The following is a 17,910-nucleotide window of genomic DNA, read 5'->3' on the forward strand; positions in this document are numbered from 1 at the left end:
TTCATATCCTTTCTTCACTCCAAAACATTTTTTTTTCTATTCCATCTATGACTAGTCAGATCCTGAAACTATAGTCAAAAGTTTAAGTATCATACCTTACTGTTGAATATCACTGAACAGCATTAGAGTATCTCTAGCTTTTCAGGCACAAGATTTACTAAGAAAGCCTAAATTTCCAACGCTCACTCCTCCTGGGTTCAATGTCCTAGCTCATATGATAATGAGTATCTGCGTAGGTGAAGAATGAAAAAGAGGTTAAAAAATAAAAGAAATTAAAAAGAAGAAAAGCATAACCGAAAAGTAAAAACAAAATGAAAAGGAATCCACAGTATCATCACGAGACCTGAGAGTTAAGAAAGATCCATCTGCTATCCAGAATGATAAAATAATTCTAATGACTCACAAGACTTGTTTGATTTTTTTTAAATGATTGGATAACATGAATTATAAAGCACTTAATTAAAAATTAACTGTTGTGATTATATTGTTTTCTTATAGGTGGTGGTGGAAGTTAACAGTGAATTTCGAATCCAGGTAATATACAGCAAATCTATTTTTTTCCAAATTAAAAATTGAGAAAATGGTTTGGGAGTCACAACATATTTTCCAAAGAAAATTCACCCGTATAAGTAAAATGAATGTTATGCTAAAATTAATAGATTATCAAAAATTTTTCCCAATTAAACATCCTCTCTGACATTACAATACCCTCTCCTCCAAAACCTTCAGTGGAGTGAGAATTCTGAATAAAAGTTAATAGATACTACTACTTTATCCTGCCCATTCAAGGTAAGAGATTACAACACCAAAAATGGCACCATCAAGTGGCATTCAATCAGGAGGCAAAAACGTGAATGGATCAAGTTCGCTGCAGCCTGTCGTGAAGGTGAAGACAATTCAAAGAGGAACCCAATTGCCAAAGTAAGTATCCACTCCAAAGCATAGAATCGAAAGTCAGAATGGATGGGGTGGTTAAAGCTCAAAAGAAAATGCCTTTTAAATATTTTATGAGTATAAATCACCAAGAAGTTATAACACAAAACAGAATTATAGTCACTTAGATTATGAAAACTGAACCACTAAAAGGATAAATTAAGAAATTTAGGCACATGGGTAAACAAACATTGACTAACCTCATTGGTAAAATAAATACAAGTGACCATATGTTACCCAAATTCTAGGTAGAAAAATATAGTGATTTAAATTTTTTTTTAACATTTTTTATTTATTTTGAGAGGCAGAGAGAGACAGAGCACGAGCAGGGGTGGGGCAGAGAGAGAGGGAGACACAGAATCGGAAGCAGACTCCAGGCTCTGAGTTGTAAGCACAGAGTCCCAAATGGGGTTTAAACCCATGAACCATGAGATCATGACCTGAGCCAAAATCAGTCACTTAACTGACTGAGCCACAATGCGCCCCCAAAAATATAGTGATTTAAATAATGAATTTAACACTCAGCATACTCAGAGGGACTATTTCAATGTGTATTCTTTCTGCCTTGATTGATTAGAATTGAATACCTACTTTTGGCTTTTTAAGTAAGAATTCACAATGCACTCTCTTTCATATTCTCTTGTATATCTTCCTTTGTACAAAGACACACACACACTCATAAATACATCCCCACACACAGATTCACAGACAAAAATATATATACATACATAAACACATATACAAATATACACACATTCAGATAGATATACAGACTCCCCAGTTAGAGTTGCATAGAGTCCTATAATATTTTATTTCAAAGAAAGAATCCCAGTTTCTACAAGTCATTTATTTGGGATGATCTCCTTACTTTTCTGATATCACATCCTCCCCATTTTCAGAATTAAGAACTTCTACAAAGCGTCAGATAACTCTTGTTACCTACATAAATCTACTTCAAATTCTCTTCTGAAACTTTACATTTAAAAAACATTTTGAATCAGGAGACCAAAGTTATATGATGACAACATTGCTAAACTCCTTGAGAGGGCAAGGAGTTCCCTACTCTAGAGCCAGTGCTAGCACAGAACCTGAAAATAACACAGACAATTGTAAATGTTGAATGAATGAATGAATGAATGAATGGTGACTGCATAGTCCTGCATTTATTAAGGTGATATTTTATTATTTTCTTATTTGGTAGAAATGGAATTGAATTTCTTTTATTACACTGCCAGTTATTATGGAAAATACTACAGCTATAACTAGAAAAATATCTATTTCCAGCATTTCCCAAAAGAAAACAGGTACTCACATTGAATAGTTCTTGGGAAAGATGGCTGTTGTTTATCAAACATAACACTTTCTATTTGCTCTCTGTAATATTTTCACCTGTGCTCTCTCTGCAGATTCACTCAGATTGTGCTGCAAACCAGCAAGTTACATACCGCATCTCTGGAGTAGGAATTGATCAGCCACCTTATGGAATCTTCATTATTAATCAAAAAACTGGTGAAATTAATATAACATCCATAGTTGATCGAGAGGTCACCCCTTTTTTCATTGTAAGTGGGCTCCATGTAATACATATGTTCAGGCTCAAATTATTTTTGGAATACCTTAAGCTCAGATCATTTGATTTGATTTCAGGAATCCCAATATGAGACATTTTTGATTGTCTCAATTCATGAGCATCTCATGACCCAACAGAACCAAAGTAAGATTAGGAGAAATGCCTTTATAAAATGCCTTACCAAAAATGTTAGCCTCTGGTCTGTCTCCAGTGGCAAGCTAGAATATTTGTTTGGGAGGGCAAGTACCTAACTCTTACTCCTTTTTTTTAAATATTTTTTTAATATTTTTATTTATTCTTGAGAGAGAGCAAGACAGAATGAGAGCAGGGGAGGGACAGAGAGAGAGGGAGACACAGAATCCGAAGCAGGCTCCAGGCTCTGGGCTATCAGCACAGAGCCCGACGCGGAATTGAACTCACAAACCATGAGATCATGACCTGAGCCTGAGTCAGACGCTTAACTGACCGAGCCACCCAGGTGCCCCCTTATTTCTTTTTCTTTAATTCAGTTGAGAATAATTGCTTCTCTTTAACTCCAATCCTGAGAGATTATTTTTGAGTTACTAAGGGAGCCTTTTCTGAATAAACATACTTTATTATAAATTCACATTGCTCAGTCTCACCTGAGCTCAGAACGTGCTTTGGAAATACTCTAATCCATCCTTAACTGAATCACACTTCCATTCTTGAGAGTGGCTGGGACAAAAGTCCAAACCCTCAGCTTCATTTGCACTTTAAGCAGCTGACCTGATGACCAACTTCGCTAAAAAGTGTGAAGCCTTCTGTCAAACATTCCCACAATTAATTCTCTCTCCCCCAGCTCAGAAATGTTCTGCATTAAATCCAAAAATAAAATTAATTTTCTGCTTTTTCCCCAGAGTTTATCCCCAAGATATCCATTGTTCCATAATTATCTGTTTCTTCAAGAACCTTATTCTATCAACTTTGTTTTCATCTCTCTTCTGCTTTCTCCATTGGCTGCTTCCATGTCCATTTATCATCATGATCAACACTTGTTAATACTTAAAATGAAAAGGAAATAAAGAAAACCTTCCTTGATCTTGTAAGCTCACTCGGTTAAAGCCCCTTCAATCCAGGGGTGCCTGGGGTCCAACTTGATTTCTGCTCAGGTCATGATCTCACGGCTTGTGAGATCGAGACCCACAAGGGGCTCTGTGCTGTCAGTTCTGAGACTGCTTGGGATTCTCTCTCTCCCTCTGTCTGCCCCTCCCCCACTCGTGCTCCCTCGCACTCTGTCTCTCTCTCAAAATAAATAAATAAACATGAAAAAATCCCCATCAACCCATGTGCCCAAACACCTTCAAATAGTAATGGATGTTTGTGCTTTCAGTCACACTGCCTGTTTGTACTCCTTAGGCTACTTCAATTCCTTAGCCTTCTATTCCAAATCTATACTCCTGCCTTACCTCTGACAATGTTTACTCACAAAACCTCTGAGTCACCATGCCAACCTATTAGCTTTTCTTGAAGCACAATGCATTTTTATATGATATACCACATGGGTAAAATAGCATCCATTATACTTATGTACACTTCATATATGAATAATAACAATAACAGCAGCTACAATAATAATACAGACACCCACATAGTCACCACTTAAGCTTACCAAATACTCCCTTTCTTTGATGCCTCCTTTACCCCATCCTCCAATAGCCCTGACTCCTAATTTCAAATAATGCATTTTCATTACTCTGCTTCTTTCCTCACATAAAACCCTTTGCTTGGAACATCTTGCCAATTCCCAGTTCCACTTGCTGAAATTCTCCTTCAAGATCTCTCTCAATAATTACATCCCCCTATAATGTTACAGTATGTTAAATCTTCTTCTAAATAACTTATCATGTTACCTTTTCTCAAATGGTATTTTGAGTTTGTGTTTGCCATCCCTTATTGATTCTAAGTACTGCTTGCATCTACCTTCTGTAGCAAATAATAGGTCTTATTTATTTATTTTTTTTTTGGTTACCCACAACACCTAGCATAGTGTCCAAACAAAATAAAAACTTAATAAGTATCTGTTGCACCAAATAATTATTCTTATCTTCTCCCCTAGATCTATTGCCGGGCTCTGAATTCCATGGGTCAAGATTTAGAGAGGCCTCTCGAGCTCCGAGTCAGGGTTTTGGATATAAATGACAATCCTCCAGTATTTTCTATGTCTACTTTTCTGGGACAAATAGAAGAAAATTCTAATGCAAGTAAGTAATTCATTTTATGAAGTAAACAAGAATATACTGACTTCCAGATCACTCTTCACAGCCAAGCAACGAGAGGCCAACCTATGTGAAGGTACTACGTCATCATGAATGTAAAAGATTAAGTATAGAAAAGCAACCAGAACAGAAAAGCACGAGAAGTCTCCATAATGGCTTCCCTTTAACTATGGAAGTAGCTCCAATCTGGCACACACAAGAAACAACTCCAAAGAAATGAGAAGGGTCTTCTCATGTAACTCACGCGCACCAGCTCAGTTGTAGACCCCTCGGGAGAAATCCCAAAAGTACTTTGTACGGTGGTGGCAAGGGCACTGGGAGAATTTAGCCTCCCAGCCCAGCTGTTCTGAAGGGCAAATCTCATCCATTTCTGTTCATGCTGCCTTTTTTTTTTTTTGTTAACCTACTTTCAAGTCGTTAGTAGAAATCACTTCCAGGCCATCTATTTTGTGACCACAATCTTCAAGAGTTTTTGTTGACAGTAAATAAACACAAAGCAAAACTTGTTTTCCCTTTTTATATATGATGTCATAAATATAGGTTTTCCTTGCTTTTTACTCAAATTACTTATTTTATGTATTTGGAATGTACTATAACCTTAACCTTGTTTGGCCCCTTCATGCATAGTGAAAGCTGATGGTCCCAAGTGGTTAGTTACGGGGCACCAGAAAACCTATAAACTTGGTAGAGCATTTATTTGTAAGAGTTTTGACTATCTGAAGGTATAATGTCCTCCTCATGGATTACTGTAAATGGCAACATTTTAACTGCCAAATATTGAGTCACTTGGGAAAACTAACTGTCTAGCACACCAGGGAAGATTGTCCTAAATATATTTAAAACAGCAGTGATGATTTCTCATTTAAATTCAAAACTTCAACTCACCATAGTTACTTTTGATCTTTGAGTGGTATAATTTACTATAAATTCCAAAAATCCTTACAGCGTACTTTTATTTATTAAAATACTAAACGTATACTTTGAATAGGTATCCCTTGTAAAATATCACTCTAAAAATGTTTGCTGTAAAAATTCACACAATATAGAAAAGAAAAATGGAATAGAAATCCACTGTTTGTTTTCCTTAGTACCATTCTTGAGAGGCAAGTGCGTGTGTGTGCACACAGTGAGAAGGGAGATATCTCTTGCATTTGTGTTTACAGACAAGGCACTTGTGCTAAAAAAGACTGAATGTAAAGAAGAATTCTAGCTCATGAACACTGGCAGCTTTTCCTTCTCTAGTGTCCATCAAAACTGTTTATAAGATTCACGGAAAAGATAAGGGATAAGACAAAGTATGTAGTTAAGCATCTCTTTAAACCTATTTGTTACCTAACCGCTTCACTAAGGACCATGCAAAACAGAACTCAGCCAATGGGAACTTCCTATAATTTTTTCTCATTAAACTGTTTAATTCTCTCATGAGCTCAATGAACACAGTACTATTATCTTCCCCATTTGTAGGGGTGGACACTGAAGCCAAGATTATATAGCTAGTAAGTTCTATAGTTGGGAAAAAGTTGGTCTGGCCTTGATATCATTTGTTTCACCACAGTAGGCTTTAAAAAAAGGATAATACTAAAACATGAAAAGGAAACACAGAATAAAACATATCTTTGTTTTCTAACTGTCAGAAATGTGTAAGTTCCTGGGAAAATGTGATCTTTTTGTATAGGCAAAAGTTTAGAAAGGAGCTAAGCTGTTGAAGTAGACAGGGAAAATGGTAGAGCATACCTTATACGGACCAACCAACTTTAACACTTGTTAAAAAAGCAATATACTGTATTATAACAAAAATGCAAACTGTCCATTTCCAACCAATTTTTCTTGATTTCTAGATACACTGGTGATGAGACTCAATGCTACTGATGCAGATGAACCAAATAATTTGAACTCAAAAATAGCCTTCAAGATCATAAGACAGGAACCTTCTGATTCACCAATGTTTATTATCAATAGAAACACTGGAGAAATTCGAACAATGAATAATTTTCTAGACAGAGAGGTAATATTCTTTTTCTTTGATTGGTTTGTTAGTTTCCAAGGAAGTGACTCTAAAAGCAAGAGTATCTAAGAAAGAAAAAGAAAGCAATATGTTTAAATTTTCTCGTAATGGTAATGGTATAACAAATATCTTCAAAATGAAAAAAATGAGAATTCCGCAAATACATTTTAAACTGTCACTTTTCATTCAATCCTACCTAAGAATTACCTCAATTTAAGACAGCTAGATTCTGAAAGCACATGAGAATATCCATAAGGCAGAGGCAAAGTCTCTATTTTTTTCTATTTTTTAATGTTTATTTATTTTTGAGGGACAGAGCATGAGTGGGGGAGGGGCAGAGAGAGAGGGAGACACAGAATCCAAAGCAGGCTCCAGGCTCTGAGCTGTCAGCACGAAGCCTGACACGGGGCTCGAACTCACAAACTGCGAAATCATGACCTGAGCCAAAGTCAGATGCTTAATCGACTGAGTCATCCAGGCACCCCTAAAAGCTCTATTTTTTTAATGTGTTCTATAATGAAATAGATTTAAGAAACAGTTGCTATTACATCCCCCATCTTGGCGAGTCACAGTGCATGAACATGGTAGAAGCTCTAAGAATTCCTACAAGCTAAGAAACTTGTTTATCTTTCTTTTAGCCCAGAATATCCTAAGCTCATCTGACAACAGAACTCTTCTTTTTCCTTCCTATATCTCACCTACTGACAGACCACTGATTACTTTTGGAAATGAATCACAGAATCAGTATGATGGAAAGGAATTGAGTAACATCCAGACCAACCTTCTCATTTACAAATAAGAAAATAATTAGTGATTGTTAGCAAGTTAGAATCAAGTTAGAATCTATTAATGCCATGTGGTCCCATTATTTAATATAAAAGTATCAACATTTTCATCTTTTAAAAAATATTGATAGGATTTACCAGGTCTGTATGTATTTGGGGGATATAAATGAAGAAGTTTTATTTTTGAATGGATAGTTAATTAAATTTTAGTTTAATTATTATAGTTATTTTGAAATGATGATTCCCCTATTAATGACTCCTACATTTAGGATAAATGAGATTATTTTCACACTGTTTAATGATCCCAAAACTATCAGTTCCTAAGTCACCTGTATCTCCTTTTTCACTTGTTTGAAAACAACCATCAGAAGAAATTAACTATTAACATTTTCTCTCTTAAACTTCCTTAAAGAGCCCAATGGACTTCCTTTCTTGTCACAAGACTTTTAGTGGTGAAGAGCCCTAAATATTAAAGGAACTCTGCAGTCACTGGCAGGCCACCAGAGCAGATATTTTTAACGTAGAGACCACGGAGAGCCCTCATGATGTCTCTAACTATGAATCCTATAAAATGATATCCACAATCTTGAATGAGGATGTGTGTATGCATGTGTCTGGAAAAGGCTTCACGATTTTTTCTAGCTTGTAAAAATTTAAGCACCATTGAGTAGAATCAAGAAGACGGATCATCAATAACGCCACTGCTTCCACCTACCACTCCCACCTCCCAGAAATGCAAATCATTTCTTATGTCTTTATTCTTCTTGCACATTCCATGGCTGAGTATTTACGGTTTGGAATTTTCATGCCATTAATTCTTGGTAAACCTTAATCTCTCTCCTCCTGACCATTTTGGTCATTTTATAAACTTTTGGTCACTTTATAAACTTTTTCAACCCTGGACATATAATAAGGAATGAGGCCTTTAAAAGTGTTGTTTCTTTTAAATGACGCTGGATAAGCATTGCTGGAAATAGAAGTACCAACTGCTTGGGGCGCCTGGGTGGCTCAGTCAGTTGAGTGTCTGACTTCGGCTCAGGTCATGATCTCACAGTCCTTGAGTTCGAGCCCCGCGTCGGGCTCTGTGCTGACAGCTCAGAGCCTGGAGCCTGCTTCAGATTCTGTGTCTCCCTCTCTCTCTGCCCCTCCCCTGCTCATGCTCTGTCTCTCTCTGTCTCAAAGATAAGAAAAAAAGAAAGAAAGAAAGAAAGAAAGAACCAACTGCTATATTGATTCATTGAGATCTGCGGATTTTCAATATTCTCTGTTACCCTGTCTTAATCATAGATTTACGTTGAACTAACATTCTAAAAGAACTTTGCATGAGGCAGAATCAGGACTGTCTAGATCAACTGTGATATGTTTTGTAATGTGTTTTGATATGTGTGCTTTTAGCAATACAGCCAGTATTCCCTTGCTGTGAGAGGCTCAGACCGAGACGGTGGGGCAGATGGCATGTCAGCAGAGTGTGAATGCAACATTAAAATCCTTGACGTTAATGATAACATCCCGTACTTGGAACAGTCTTCAGTAAGTGTTTGTCCTTGGAATTAATAACTTTAATTCTAAAATTTGTTCAAATGATTCTATTCATAGGGACACGTGATAGTTTTAGTCACATAAAACCCAAATGTAAACAAACGCGTACATTGTCTTGTGTTTGTGTACATAATACCTGGGCAAAATATGTGTATTTGGACAATGAAGCATGAGACTATAAACACAGATCTCTTTTCTAAATAATGAATGACCGTAAACATTCTCTGAAAATCTGGTATAGTTCTTCTCTCACTCACACAGTTGGTGTTAAATTTTTTTTTTCCTTCTTCTTTCAGTATTCTGTTAGTATTGAAGAAAATGCCCTGCATTCAAATTTGGCCCAGATTAGAGTAATTGACTTGGACGAAGAGTACTCAGCTAACTGGATAGCAGTCATTTTCTTTATCTCTGGAAATGAAGGAGGTTGGTTTGACATAGAAATGAATGAAAGAACAAATGTGGGAATTTTAAAGGTTGTTAAGGTATGGTATAATTACCCTAAATAATTTAGTTTTTTAGTCTTTTTCAAAATGTTAATCTTAAAATGTTAACATCTCACAAAATTGAGTATAAGAATAAAATACAGTGTTTTAAAATGATATATGACATAGAGCTTTTTTACCATTTTTCCGCTTACATCACTTTATGAAGCCAGGCATTAAACTTGAACTTGACAGTCTCTTCTATTAATACACTATGCCTTCACAGATCATATAAATTAAGAGAATTCTAAAAATGAATCTTATTGTACACTCACAACAAAGTATGAGTAACCCTTAAGGTTCAGTTTCAGACCTTTGAAGAATATTTTTAAGCAGATTGAACATGGCCTTCTAAAAATGTGTCTGTGTCAATAATGTACATTAATTAATATGCACTAAGAATATTTATCATGTAATTAAAAGTTTAGTTCTCCAGTGTGTTTTTATAAAATTAAAATTAAATTACTGTCATTATAGAATTATCACAGTCCCATCTCCCTGTGGCTGCTGACCAAGGCTTATTATGAACACAAATATGCTAGAGATTTGGTCCAAGCAACAAAGATTTGGTCCAAGTCAACAGAATTCTCCTATGTCCCCCCTACATTGATGACCCACCACATGTGCCAGAGGTAGAATTTCCTCTAAGATGTGAGAAAAAGAGAATGTGACTCCTGGGGAGCTGATAGTGAAGGTTTCAGCCTGTGCTAGAAGATGGATTGTATGCATTCTTTATGGCAAAACATAGCCATTTTTAAAACTATTTCCTTCTTTCAGAATAGTCCTGGGAAACAGACTTCTAAGAATTTTGTCCCCATAAGAATGTGTGATCATTTATCTCATGTCTTCATAAAGTGTCACTATGCCTATAGCTTCTATTTCCCGACGTAGGATGCAGATGTTTTAGTTTATTCCTCACAGCATCCCTGCAAATTAGGTTATATGCCCATATTGCAGATAAATACACTGAGGTTCAGAGACAGTATGTAACCTGTTCGAGTTCTGATAGCTAGTAAGTGGTACGGCTGACATTCAAACATAGGTTTCTCTAGCTATAAGTTCATATTGTCTCCTCTGTTCTATATAGGATTCCATACTGGGGAAAATGAGTCCTAATCTTTTTCATCCCAAATAACTACATTACTTTTAAAAATTAGTCTATTTATCTTCAATATCTCTACCCATAAAATAGGAATAATGTTGATTTTTCTTCCAGGCATGACATCCTATATTAATTCCTTTATTATAATTATGTGTAATATATATGTATACATGATATTATAGACTTTCTTGGAATTACAAATGAAGCCAACATTATAGCAAGGATCAAAAATTGTACTAAATGGAGGGGTGCCTGGGTGGCTCAGTTGGCTAAGCATCCCACTTCAGCCTAAGTCATGATCTCACTGTTCCCTAGTTTGAGCCCCATGTCAGGCTGTGCTGACAGCTCAGAACCTGGAGCCTGTTTCAGATTCTGTGCCTCCCTCTCTCTCTGCCCCTCCCCCACTCATTCTCTCTCTCTCTCTCTCTCTCTCTCTCTCTCTCTCTCAAAAATAAATAAACATTAAACAAATTCAAAAAAATGTACTAAGTGGAGAGTTTGATGTATGAATCGATGGTCATCTAAATTACTCTCACGTGAAAATTTAGAAAAATACACTTGGAACTTATGGGCATAATGCATAGTTGTTTGTGAATTTCATAAGTGGTGAATTGACACCAACTTTCATAATGAAAATGACTACTTGATTATTTTATAATATGAAATAAATTTTTTCCAGAATATACTGAAGAAAATAAGGATTTTTATTATTTTTATACTCTGATTACTAGACTTATTGAAAGAAGTCACATTTACAGAAGTAAAATTTCTTCTAAATAGTACTTTATGGGTAAAAAGTGAAATGATTGAATGCACTATATATTTGGTCCATACTTTGTAATAAATAAGGCTACTTTAAAAAAAAATGTTTATTTTTGAGAGAGAGAGTATGTATGCATAAGAAGGAGAGGGGCAAAGAAAGGGGGAGAGAGAATCCCAAGCAGACTCTGTGAAGTCACAGCAGAGCCCCATGTGGGGTTCGCAGGGCTCAATTCCACAAACCATGTGATCATGACCTGAGCTGAAATCAAGAGTTGAACACTTAACCAACTCAGCCACCCGAGTGCCCCTAGATCTACTTTTTGAGAAAAATGAAATGAAAGAAGCTAACATAAACTGTCTTTTTGCTACAAAATGCAAAAGACAAAAGACAAAATGAATCTATATATTTTAAGTTTTTAATTTGCTTGATGTATAATTAAAATTCATGTCATATATTACCAACTGTTTTGACAAAGGACCTAGGACAATTGGATTTTTTTCTTGCTATATTTTCATGTGTTTGTATTGAATTAAAGAAAGAATAGAGCATGTATGTATATGTATTTATATTTAATTAAAGAAAGAGATGTAAGAGTTTTCTGGCCTATTACCAAAGGATTTGCCTTTCTTCCAAAATGTTTTTTTCTTATAGTAAAACTATTTCACTCTGTCATTTCTAGCCCCTAGATTATGAAGATATGAAGAATCTGCAACTTAGTATTGGTGTCAGAAATAAAGCTGAATTTCATCATTCAGTTATGTCTCAATACAAACTCACAGCAACCGCCATCTCTGTGACTGTGTTAAATGTAATTGAAGGCGCAGTGTTCCGTCCAGGTTCAAAGACATATGTAGTGACTAGCAACATGGGACAAAATTATAAAGTGGGAGACTTTATAGCTACTGACCTTGACACAGGTGTAGCTTCAACAACTGTTAGGTAAGACTGATATTCTCCAAATAACTTTTACCATATATTGAACTTAAATACAGTGTGTTCTCTTTAGAAATTTTAAGTATCCAAATTAAAATACTTTTCTCTATTTTTGAAGCCGTCATTCAATCATGAAAAGTTGTTTAATTAGAATGAATTGTTGTTTAATTTAGAGCTTTTAACTTAAGAAAACATAAAAAATTGTGCAAATGTAAGATGTAAAAAAAGTAAAGGTGTAAAATGTGGAAAATATTGGAAGTTTGACATTTCTATTTCTGTGTTTATGTATTTTATTGACCAATTAGCTGATTACCACATATCATGGTTATTCTCCCAGAAGATCTGATGGACTGATTTTCCCATCGCAGATCTGCCCAGACTGAAATCAATTAGATTTAGTTAGCTCATTTCAGCTACTCTCTTCACTTTATAATCAGCATTGAATAATGATACACTCTCTTTGTACTCCACAGATGTGAGTTCATTGAGGGCGGACCATCCCTCCCCATCCCCTCCCATCTAGTCTTTGAGTTTCACAGTGCCTGAGACAGAGTTATCTAAGCAATGTTTAACAAATATGTAAATGAGAAGGAAATTCAACAGAAGCCCTATAAAGTCATTGTGAATATGAGAAGGGGGAGTAAAAATTGGGAGAGAATGAAACCACAAACTGATGGAGAAGTAACTTAACTTCTTAGGGAAGAGAACAGTTTAGAATTAGAAGCAGCCCAGGGAGTTCCAGGATCTGGGTCTTCCAGGATAGTTCTGATGCTACCAAAACCAAATGAAAATGAGACTTCGAGCATCAAAGATGATTCTGACATCCAAGTGGGCATAAGAGATATTCCATTAGAAATGGCTGCCAGCAATTTATTTTTCTTAAATTTAAACCTTTCCTATTTATTTTTTAAAAAAATTTTTTAGAGAGAGAGAGAGTGGGGGAGAAGAGCAGGGGGGAGGAAAAAGAGAGAGAAAGAGAGAGAGAGAGAGAGAGAGAGAGAGAGAGAGAATCTTAAACAGGCTCCACACTCAGCAAGGAGCCTGACTCGGGGCTTGATCTCACACCACCCTGGGTTCATGACCCGAGCCAAAATCAAGAGTTTGATGCTCAACTAGCTGAGCCACCCAGGCACCCCAAACCTTTTCTATTTCTGAATGTGGTGGCACTTCCCTGATAAAAAATAAAGTCTCTAATAATCAAAATAATATCCAGGGGTTATAACTACTGACTTGAAATATGTGTTTTATAATCAAAATCTCTGTCTCTCTGTTTCTCTTTTAGATAGCTAACATTAATTTGTACTGTTTTCTTCAAATACAGATATGTAATGGGAAATAATCCTGCTAACCTACTTGATATTGACTCAAGAACAGGCATAATTACTTTGAGAAATGCAGTTACCATGGAACAATATAAAATGCTTGGGGGGAAATACCAAGGAACAATTCTATCTATAGATGGTAAGAAATCAACTTAACTTTTTTTCCCTTCTAGAGGAAATTATATATACACTCAAATATTAAAATCTTAATTGTTATATTTTGAAATAATCCTTTCCCAACAGAAAAATCATACTGGCTATTATAGATTCAAATTTTTAATAATATGAGAAACAGTGTAACTCAGTGGCTAAGCCCATGAGCTCTGGAGTGAGACTGGATTGGTATCTTTCACCATCCCTTAGTAGCAATAAGATTTTAAAGAAGTTACTTAACCCATTTATTCCTCAGTCTTTTCTTCTGTAAAATGGGACTCTAACATTATGGATCTAGAGATATTAAAAGAATTATTAACATGTAAAGCACTTAGAAAAGTGCTGACATTCAATAGATATTAGTTCTTATTCATTTCAAATGAAAATTTTAACTTGCATTCTTAAATTACTTTCAAATAATTAGTCCAAAAGAAAAGTTGACATGACTTTACATAATTTTTTTGGAAAGGTGATATACAACTTCATGTGAACAATTTGGAAGTAGCATGCTTATATTACTTTGCCAAACCAACAGAATTAAAATTAGGTTGGCCACAAGAGGAGAGAAGTCCGAGACTAATTCCACTAAGCAATATTTGCTAATTCAGTTCCTCTTCTTGACTTTCTATTTCTCCCCTTTTCTCTCTCTCTTGTCTCTTTTGATTGTCCTAGACAGGGGTTGACAATTTCCACTTGCTTTACAGATTAAAAACAAATGAAATAGCATGTCTTTAAAGTCATTCAACAAGGTGGCCCAGTTGGTTAAGCATCTGTCTGCCTCTTGATCTCAGCTCAGGTCATGATCTCATAGTTTGTGAGATTGAGCAATGACAGCCTGGGGCCTGCTTGGGATTCTCTCTCTCCCCCTTTGTCTGCCCCTCCCCTGCTTGTGAGTTTGTGTACACTCTGTTGCGTGCACTCTCTCTCTCTTAAAATAAATAAACTTTGAAAAGAAACCATAAGTTTAAAGTCTTTCAACAATTCAGAAATTTACCAAATTATACTGGTTTTTTATCATAATTAGTCAAAATAAATGTAGTTTTAAGAAAATTATTTATTTATTTATTTTGAGAGAGAGAGAGACAGAGAGAGAGCAGGAGCAGGGGAGGGGCAGAGGGAAAGAGAGAGAAAGAGAATTCCAAGCAGGCTCTGTGCTGTGAGTGCAGAGCTCTACATGGGTCTGGAACCCACGAACTTTGATATCATGACCTGAGCCAAGACCAAGAGTTGGATTCTTTTTTTTTTTAACTTTTTTAATGTTTATTTATTTTTGAGAGAGAGAGAGAGAGAGCGCGCACAAGCGGGGGAGGGGCAGAAAGAGAGAGGGAGACACAGAATCCGAAGCAAGCTCCAGGCTCTGAGCTGTCAGCACAGAGCCTGTTGTGAGACTAGAACTCTAGGACTGCGAGATCATGACCTGAGCCAAAGTCAGACGCTCAACCGACTGAGCCACCCAGGCACGTTGCCGCCCCCCACCCCCCACCCCGCCCCAAGAGTCAGATTCTTAACTGACTGAGCCACTCAGGCACACCAAAAATAAATGTGGTTTTAAAAATATACATTACAAATAGAAATGCTGATTTAACCTATAGATAAAACTTGTTTTGATTCAGTGCTGAAATTATCTTAAGCAATTGCTACTTTACTCCTTTTGCAGACAGCCAACATCAAGCTTAATTAGATACATGAAGAAACTGGAACTTCTGCTTATGAAATTATTAGACTTATGGAAAATAGAGAGCATTCCTTTTGTCTTCAAAAAATGCAAACTTATAAGTAGTGTATGCAATGATAATGATAAAAATAACAACAAAAACAACAGCAATAGCAGAATCAGCACAGCTGAGCTGAAAGGGCATGGGCTTTGATATTGGATAGACTAAATTTAAACTTGTCTCTGTTATGTTTCTTCATTTATTCAAAAACTATATATTGAATCCTGATGAAATGCCAGCCATTGTGCCAGGTTCTAGGGTTATATCAATGAACAAAGTCTGACACAGAGCTCACATTTCTGTCATAGAGATAAAAAACAATGACTTCAAACAAAATCATTCCTATGTGTTTACCTAATTTTAATAATCTTAGAAGTCCTAACTATAAAAGTCTGAATGTACAGAGATGTTAATTATAGCATTATCTATAATAATTAACAGGTAATATGTGTAGGTAAACTATGGTCCACTTGATGTGAAATTATGTAGCCATAAAAAAACTATATAATGAAAAGTTTATTGACGTATGGAAGAATTCTCACAATGCAAATTAAAAAAATATAAAATGGAATGAGCCATATGATCTGTCAATATAACATAAACAAGTAACAAATTTTAGGCATTATAATTAAGGTTAAAAGATAATACAACAGTGCCCAGGTGACTTAGTCGGTTAAGCATCTGACTTCAGCTCAGGTCATGATCTCATGTTCAGGAGCTCAAGTCCCACATGGCGTGTAGAGAATACTTAAATAAAAACTTAAAAAAAAAAAAAATGAAAGACCGTTAAACAACAAATAAAATCTAGGTCTAAAATATCGAGAAGTGTGTAAAACATTGTCTAAAAATGCCTCCACTGTGGCTTATCACACACCACTGGCAAATACATAACATGGCATTTATTGTTTATGCTTCTCAACGTATGGGACAGTTTTTTCAGGAGAGCACTAATATTCACCTTGGTCTCGGGTTGTCCTGGGTGGCTCAGTCAGTTAAGTGTCCGACTTTGGCTTAGGTCGTGATCTCACAGCTCATGAATTCCTGCCCCATGTGGGGGTCTGTGCTGACAGCTCAGAGCCTGGAGCCTGCTTCAGATTCTGTGTCTCCCTCTCTCTCTGCCCCTCCCCTACTCGAGCTCTCTCTCTCTCTCTCTCTCTCTCTCTCTCTCTCTCTCTTTCTCTCTCTCAAAAGTAAGTAAACATTTAAAAAAATTTGTTTTAAATATTCATCTTTGTCTTATTTAAAAACTCAGTCACAAACAAGAGACGATTTGGGAAGTTACTGAATTGATGAGAAGAAAAACACTGAAATAAGTTATTGATTCAAAAAATGGCTTTGTGTTGTTCGACAATTATTACAGCATGTGTATTAGATATTTCTTCCATTTTAAATCTTGTTACAGATACTCTTCAAAGAACTTGTACTGGAACAATTAATATTAACCTCGACGGTTCCGGCTGGGAAGATGAAGATAAAAGTAATCAGGGAACCACTACTGAAGGCGGTGGAAATGACGGTGGTGGAAGTGCCACTGGAGGTGCCACTGGAGGTGACACCGGAGGTGACACCAGTACTAACACAGCCGACAAAACTTCCACTGATTACGGCGGTGGTACCAATACAGACGGCAACACCTATGACGGACCAGGTAGTGGTTACCAGAGAAATCCCTTAGATAATGTCCATTTTGGTCCTGCTGGCATTGGACTACTCATCATGGGATTCTTGGTCCTAGGATGTAAGTACTTTTAACAATCTTATTCATAGGCATCCCCCTCCCCTGAAATTATGGGGAGGAGATAAGCTTTCTGATCCTTTGATGAAAGGTACTTTCCAAATTCTTATTTTGTGCACGTATCAAGAAATGCCTGTTTGCTGTTGGGTTAATAAGATAAGAAAGTCAAAGTGCAATGGAGGACAAAAAGTTCCTTGCATTCAATCTCAGTGCAATGGGAAAGTGCCATAACAGGCAGGTTCAGACTGCTATTTGAGTGAAGAAGACAATCAGAAAAGATCCGAACAATCAGAAAAGGCTACACGGAAAAAGCAAACTTGCAGAATGTAACATAAAATTTATGAGAAGAGCTAATTCTCTAATTTCACTTTTTTAGCCATAGTAATTATTAACCAACATTTTAAAACTTTAAAATTAAGTATTTTATAATGCTTCTTTATTTATTTATTGAGAGACAGAGAGACAGAGACAGAGTATGAGCAGGGGAGGGGCAGAGAGACGAGGGAGACACAGAATCCAAAGCAGGCTCCAGGCTCTGAACTGTCCCCATAGAGCCCAACGGGGTTCGAACTCACGAATTGTGAGATCATGACCTAAGTCGAAATCGGACGCTTTACCAACTGAGCCACCCAGGCA

At 36.3% G+C, this 17,910-nt stretch overlaps 2 protein-coding genes across 4 annotated transcripts in view; one reads left to right on the forward strand and one right to left on the reverse strand.

Annotated features, from left to right (window-relative positions):
• DSC1 (desmocollin 1) overlaps window positions 1-17,910 on the reverse strand; it is a 351,913-nt gene that overhangs the window by 183,826 nt on the left and 150,177 nt on the right. The gene's annotated exons all lie outside the window — the stretch shown is intronic.
• The window catches only part of DSG1 (desmoglein 1), a 39,252-nt gene that overhangs the window by 9,973 nt on the left and 11,369 nt on the right, over window positions 1-17,910 (forward strand). Inside the window, exons 3-12 of the mRNA XM_019465472.2 lie at window positions 499-534; window positions 790-921; window positions 2,340-2,495; window positions 4,581-4,725; window positions 6,579-6,745; window positions 8,926-9,060; window positions 9,366-9,551; window positions 12,096-12,355; window positions 13,671-13,810; window positions 16,942-17,277. Of these exons, the coding sequence (XP_019321017.2) occupies window positions 499-534; window positions 790-921; window positions 2,340-2,495; window positions 4,581-4,725; window positions 6,579-6,745; window positions 8,926-9,060; window positions 9,366-9,551; window positions 12,096-12,355; window positions 13,671-13,810; window positions 16,942-17,277 (1,693 nt within the window). The remainder of the gene's footprint in view (window positions 1-498; window positions 535-789; window positions 922-2,339; window positions 2,496-4,580; window positions 4,726-6,578; window positions 6,746-8,925; window positions 9,061-9,365; window positions 9,552-12,095; window positions 12,356-13,670; window positions 13,811-16,941; window positions 17,278-17,910) is intronic.

The sequence above is a fragment of the Panthera pardus genome, unplaced genomic scaffold (assembly GCF_024362965.1).
Source record: "Panthera pardus isolate Hobbes unplaced genomic scaffold, ASM2436296v1 HiC_scaffold_15, whole genome shotgun sequence".
NCBI classification, from domain to species: Eukaryota; Metazoa; Chordata; class Mammalia; order Carnivora; family Felidae; genus Panthera; species Panthera pardus.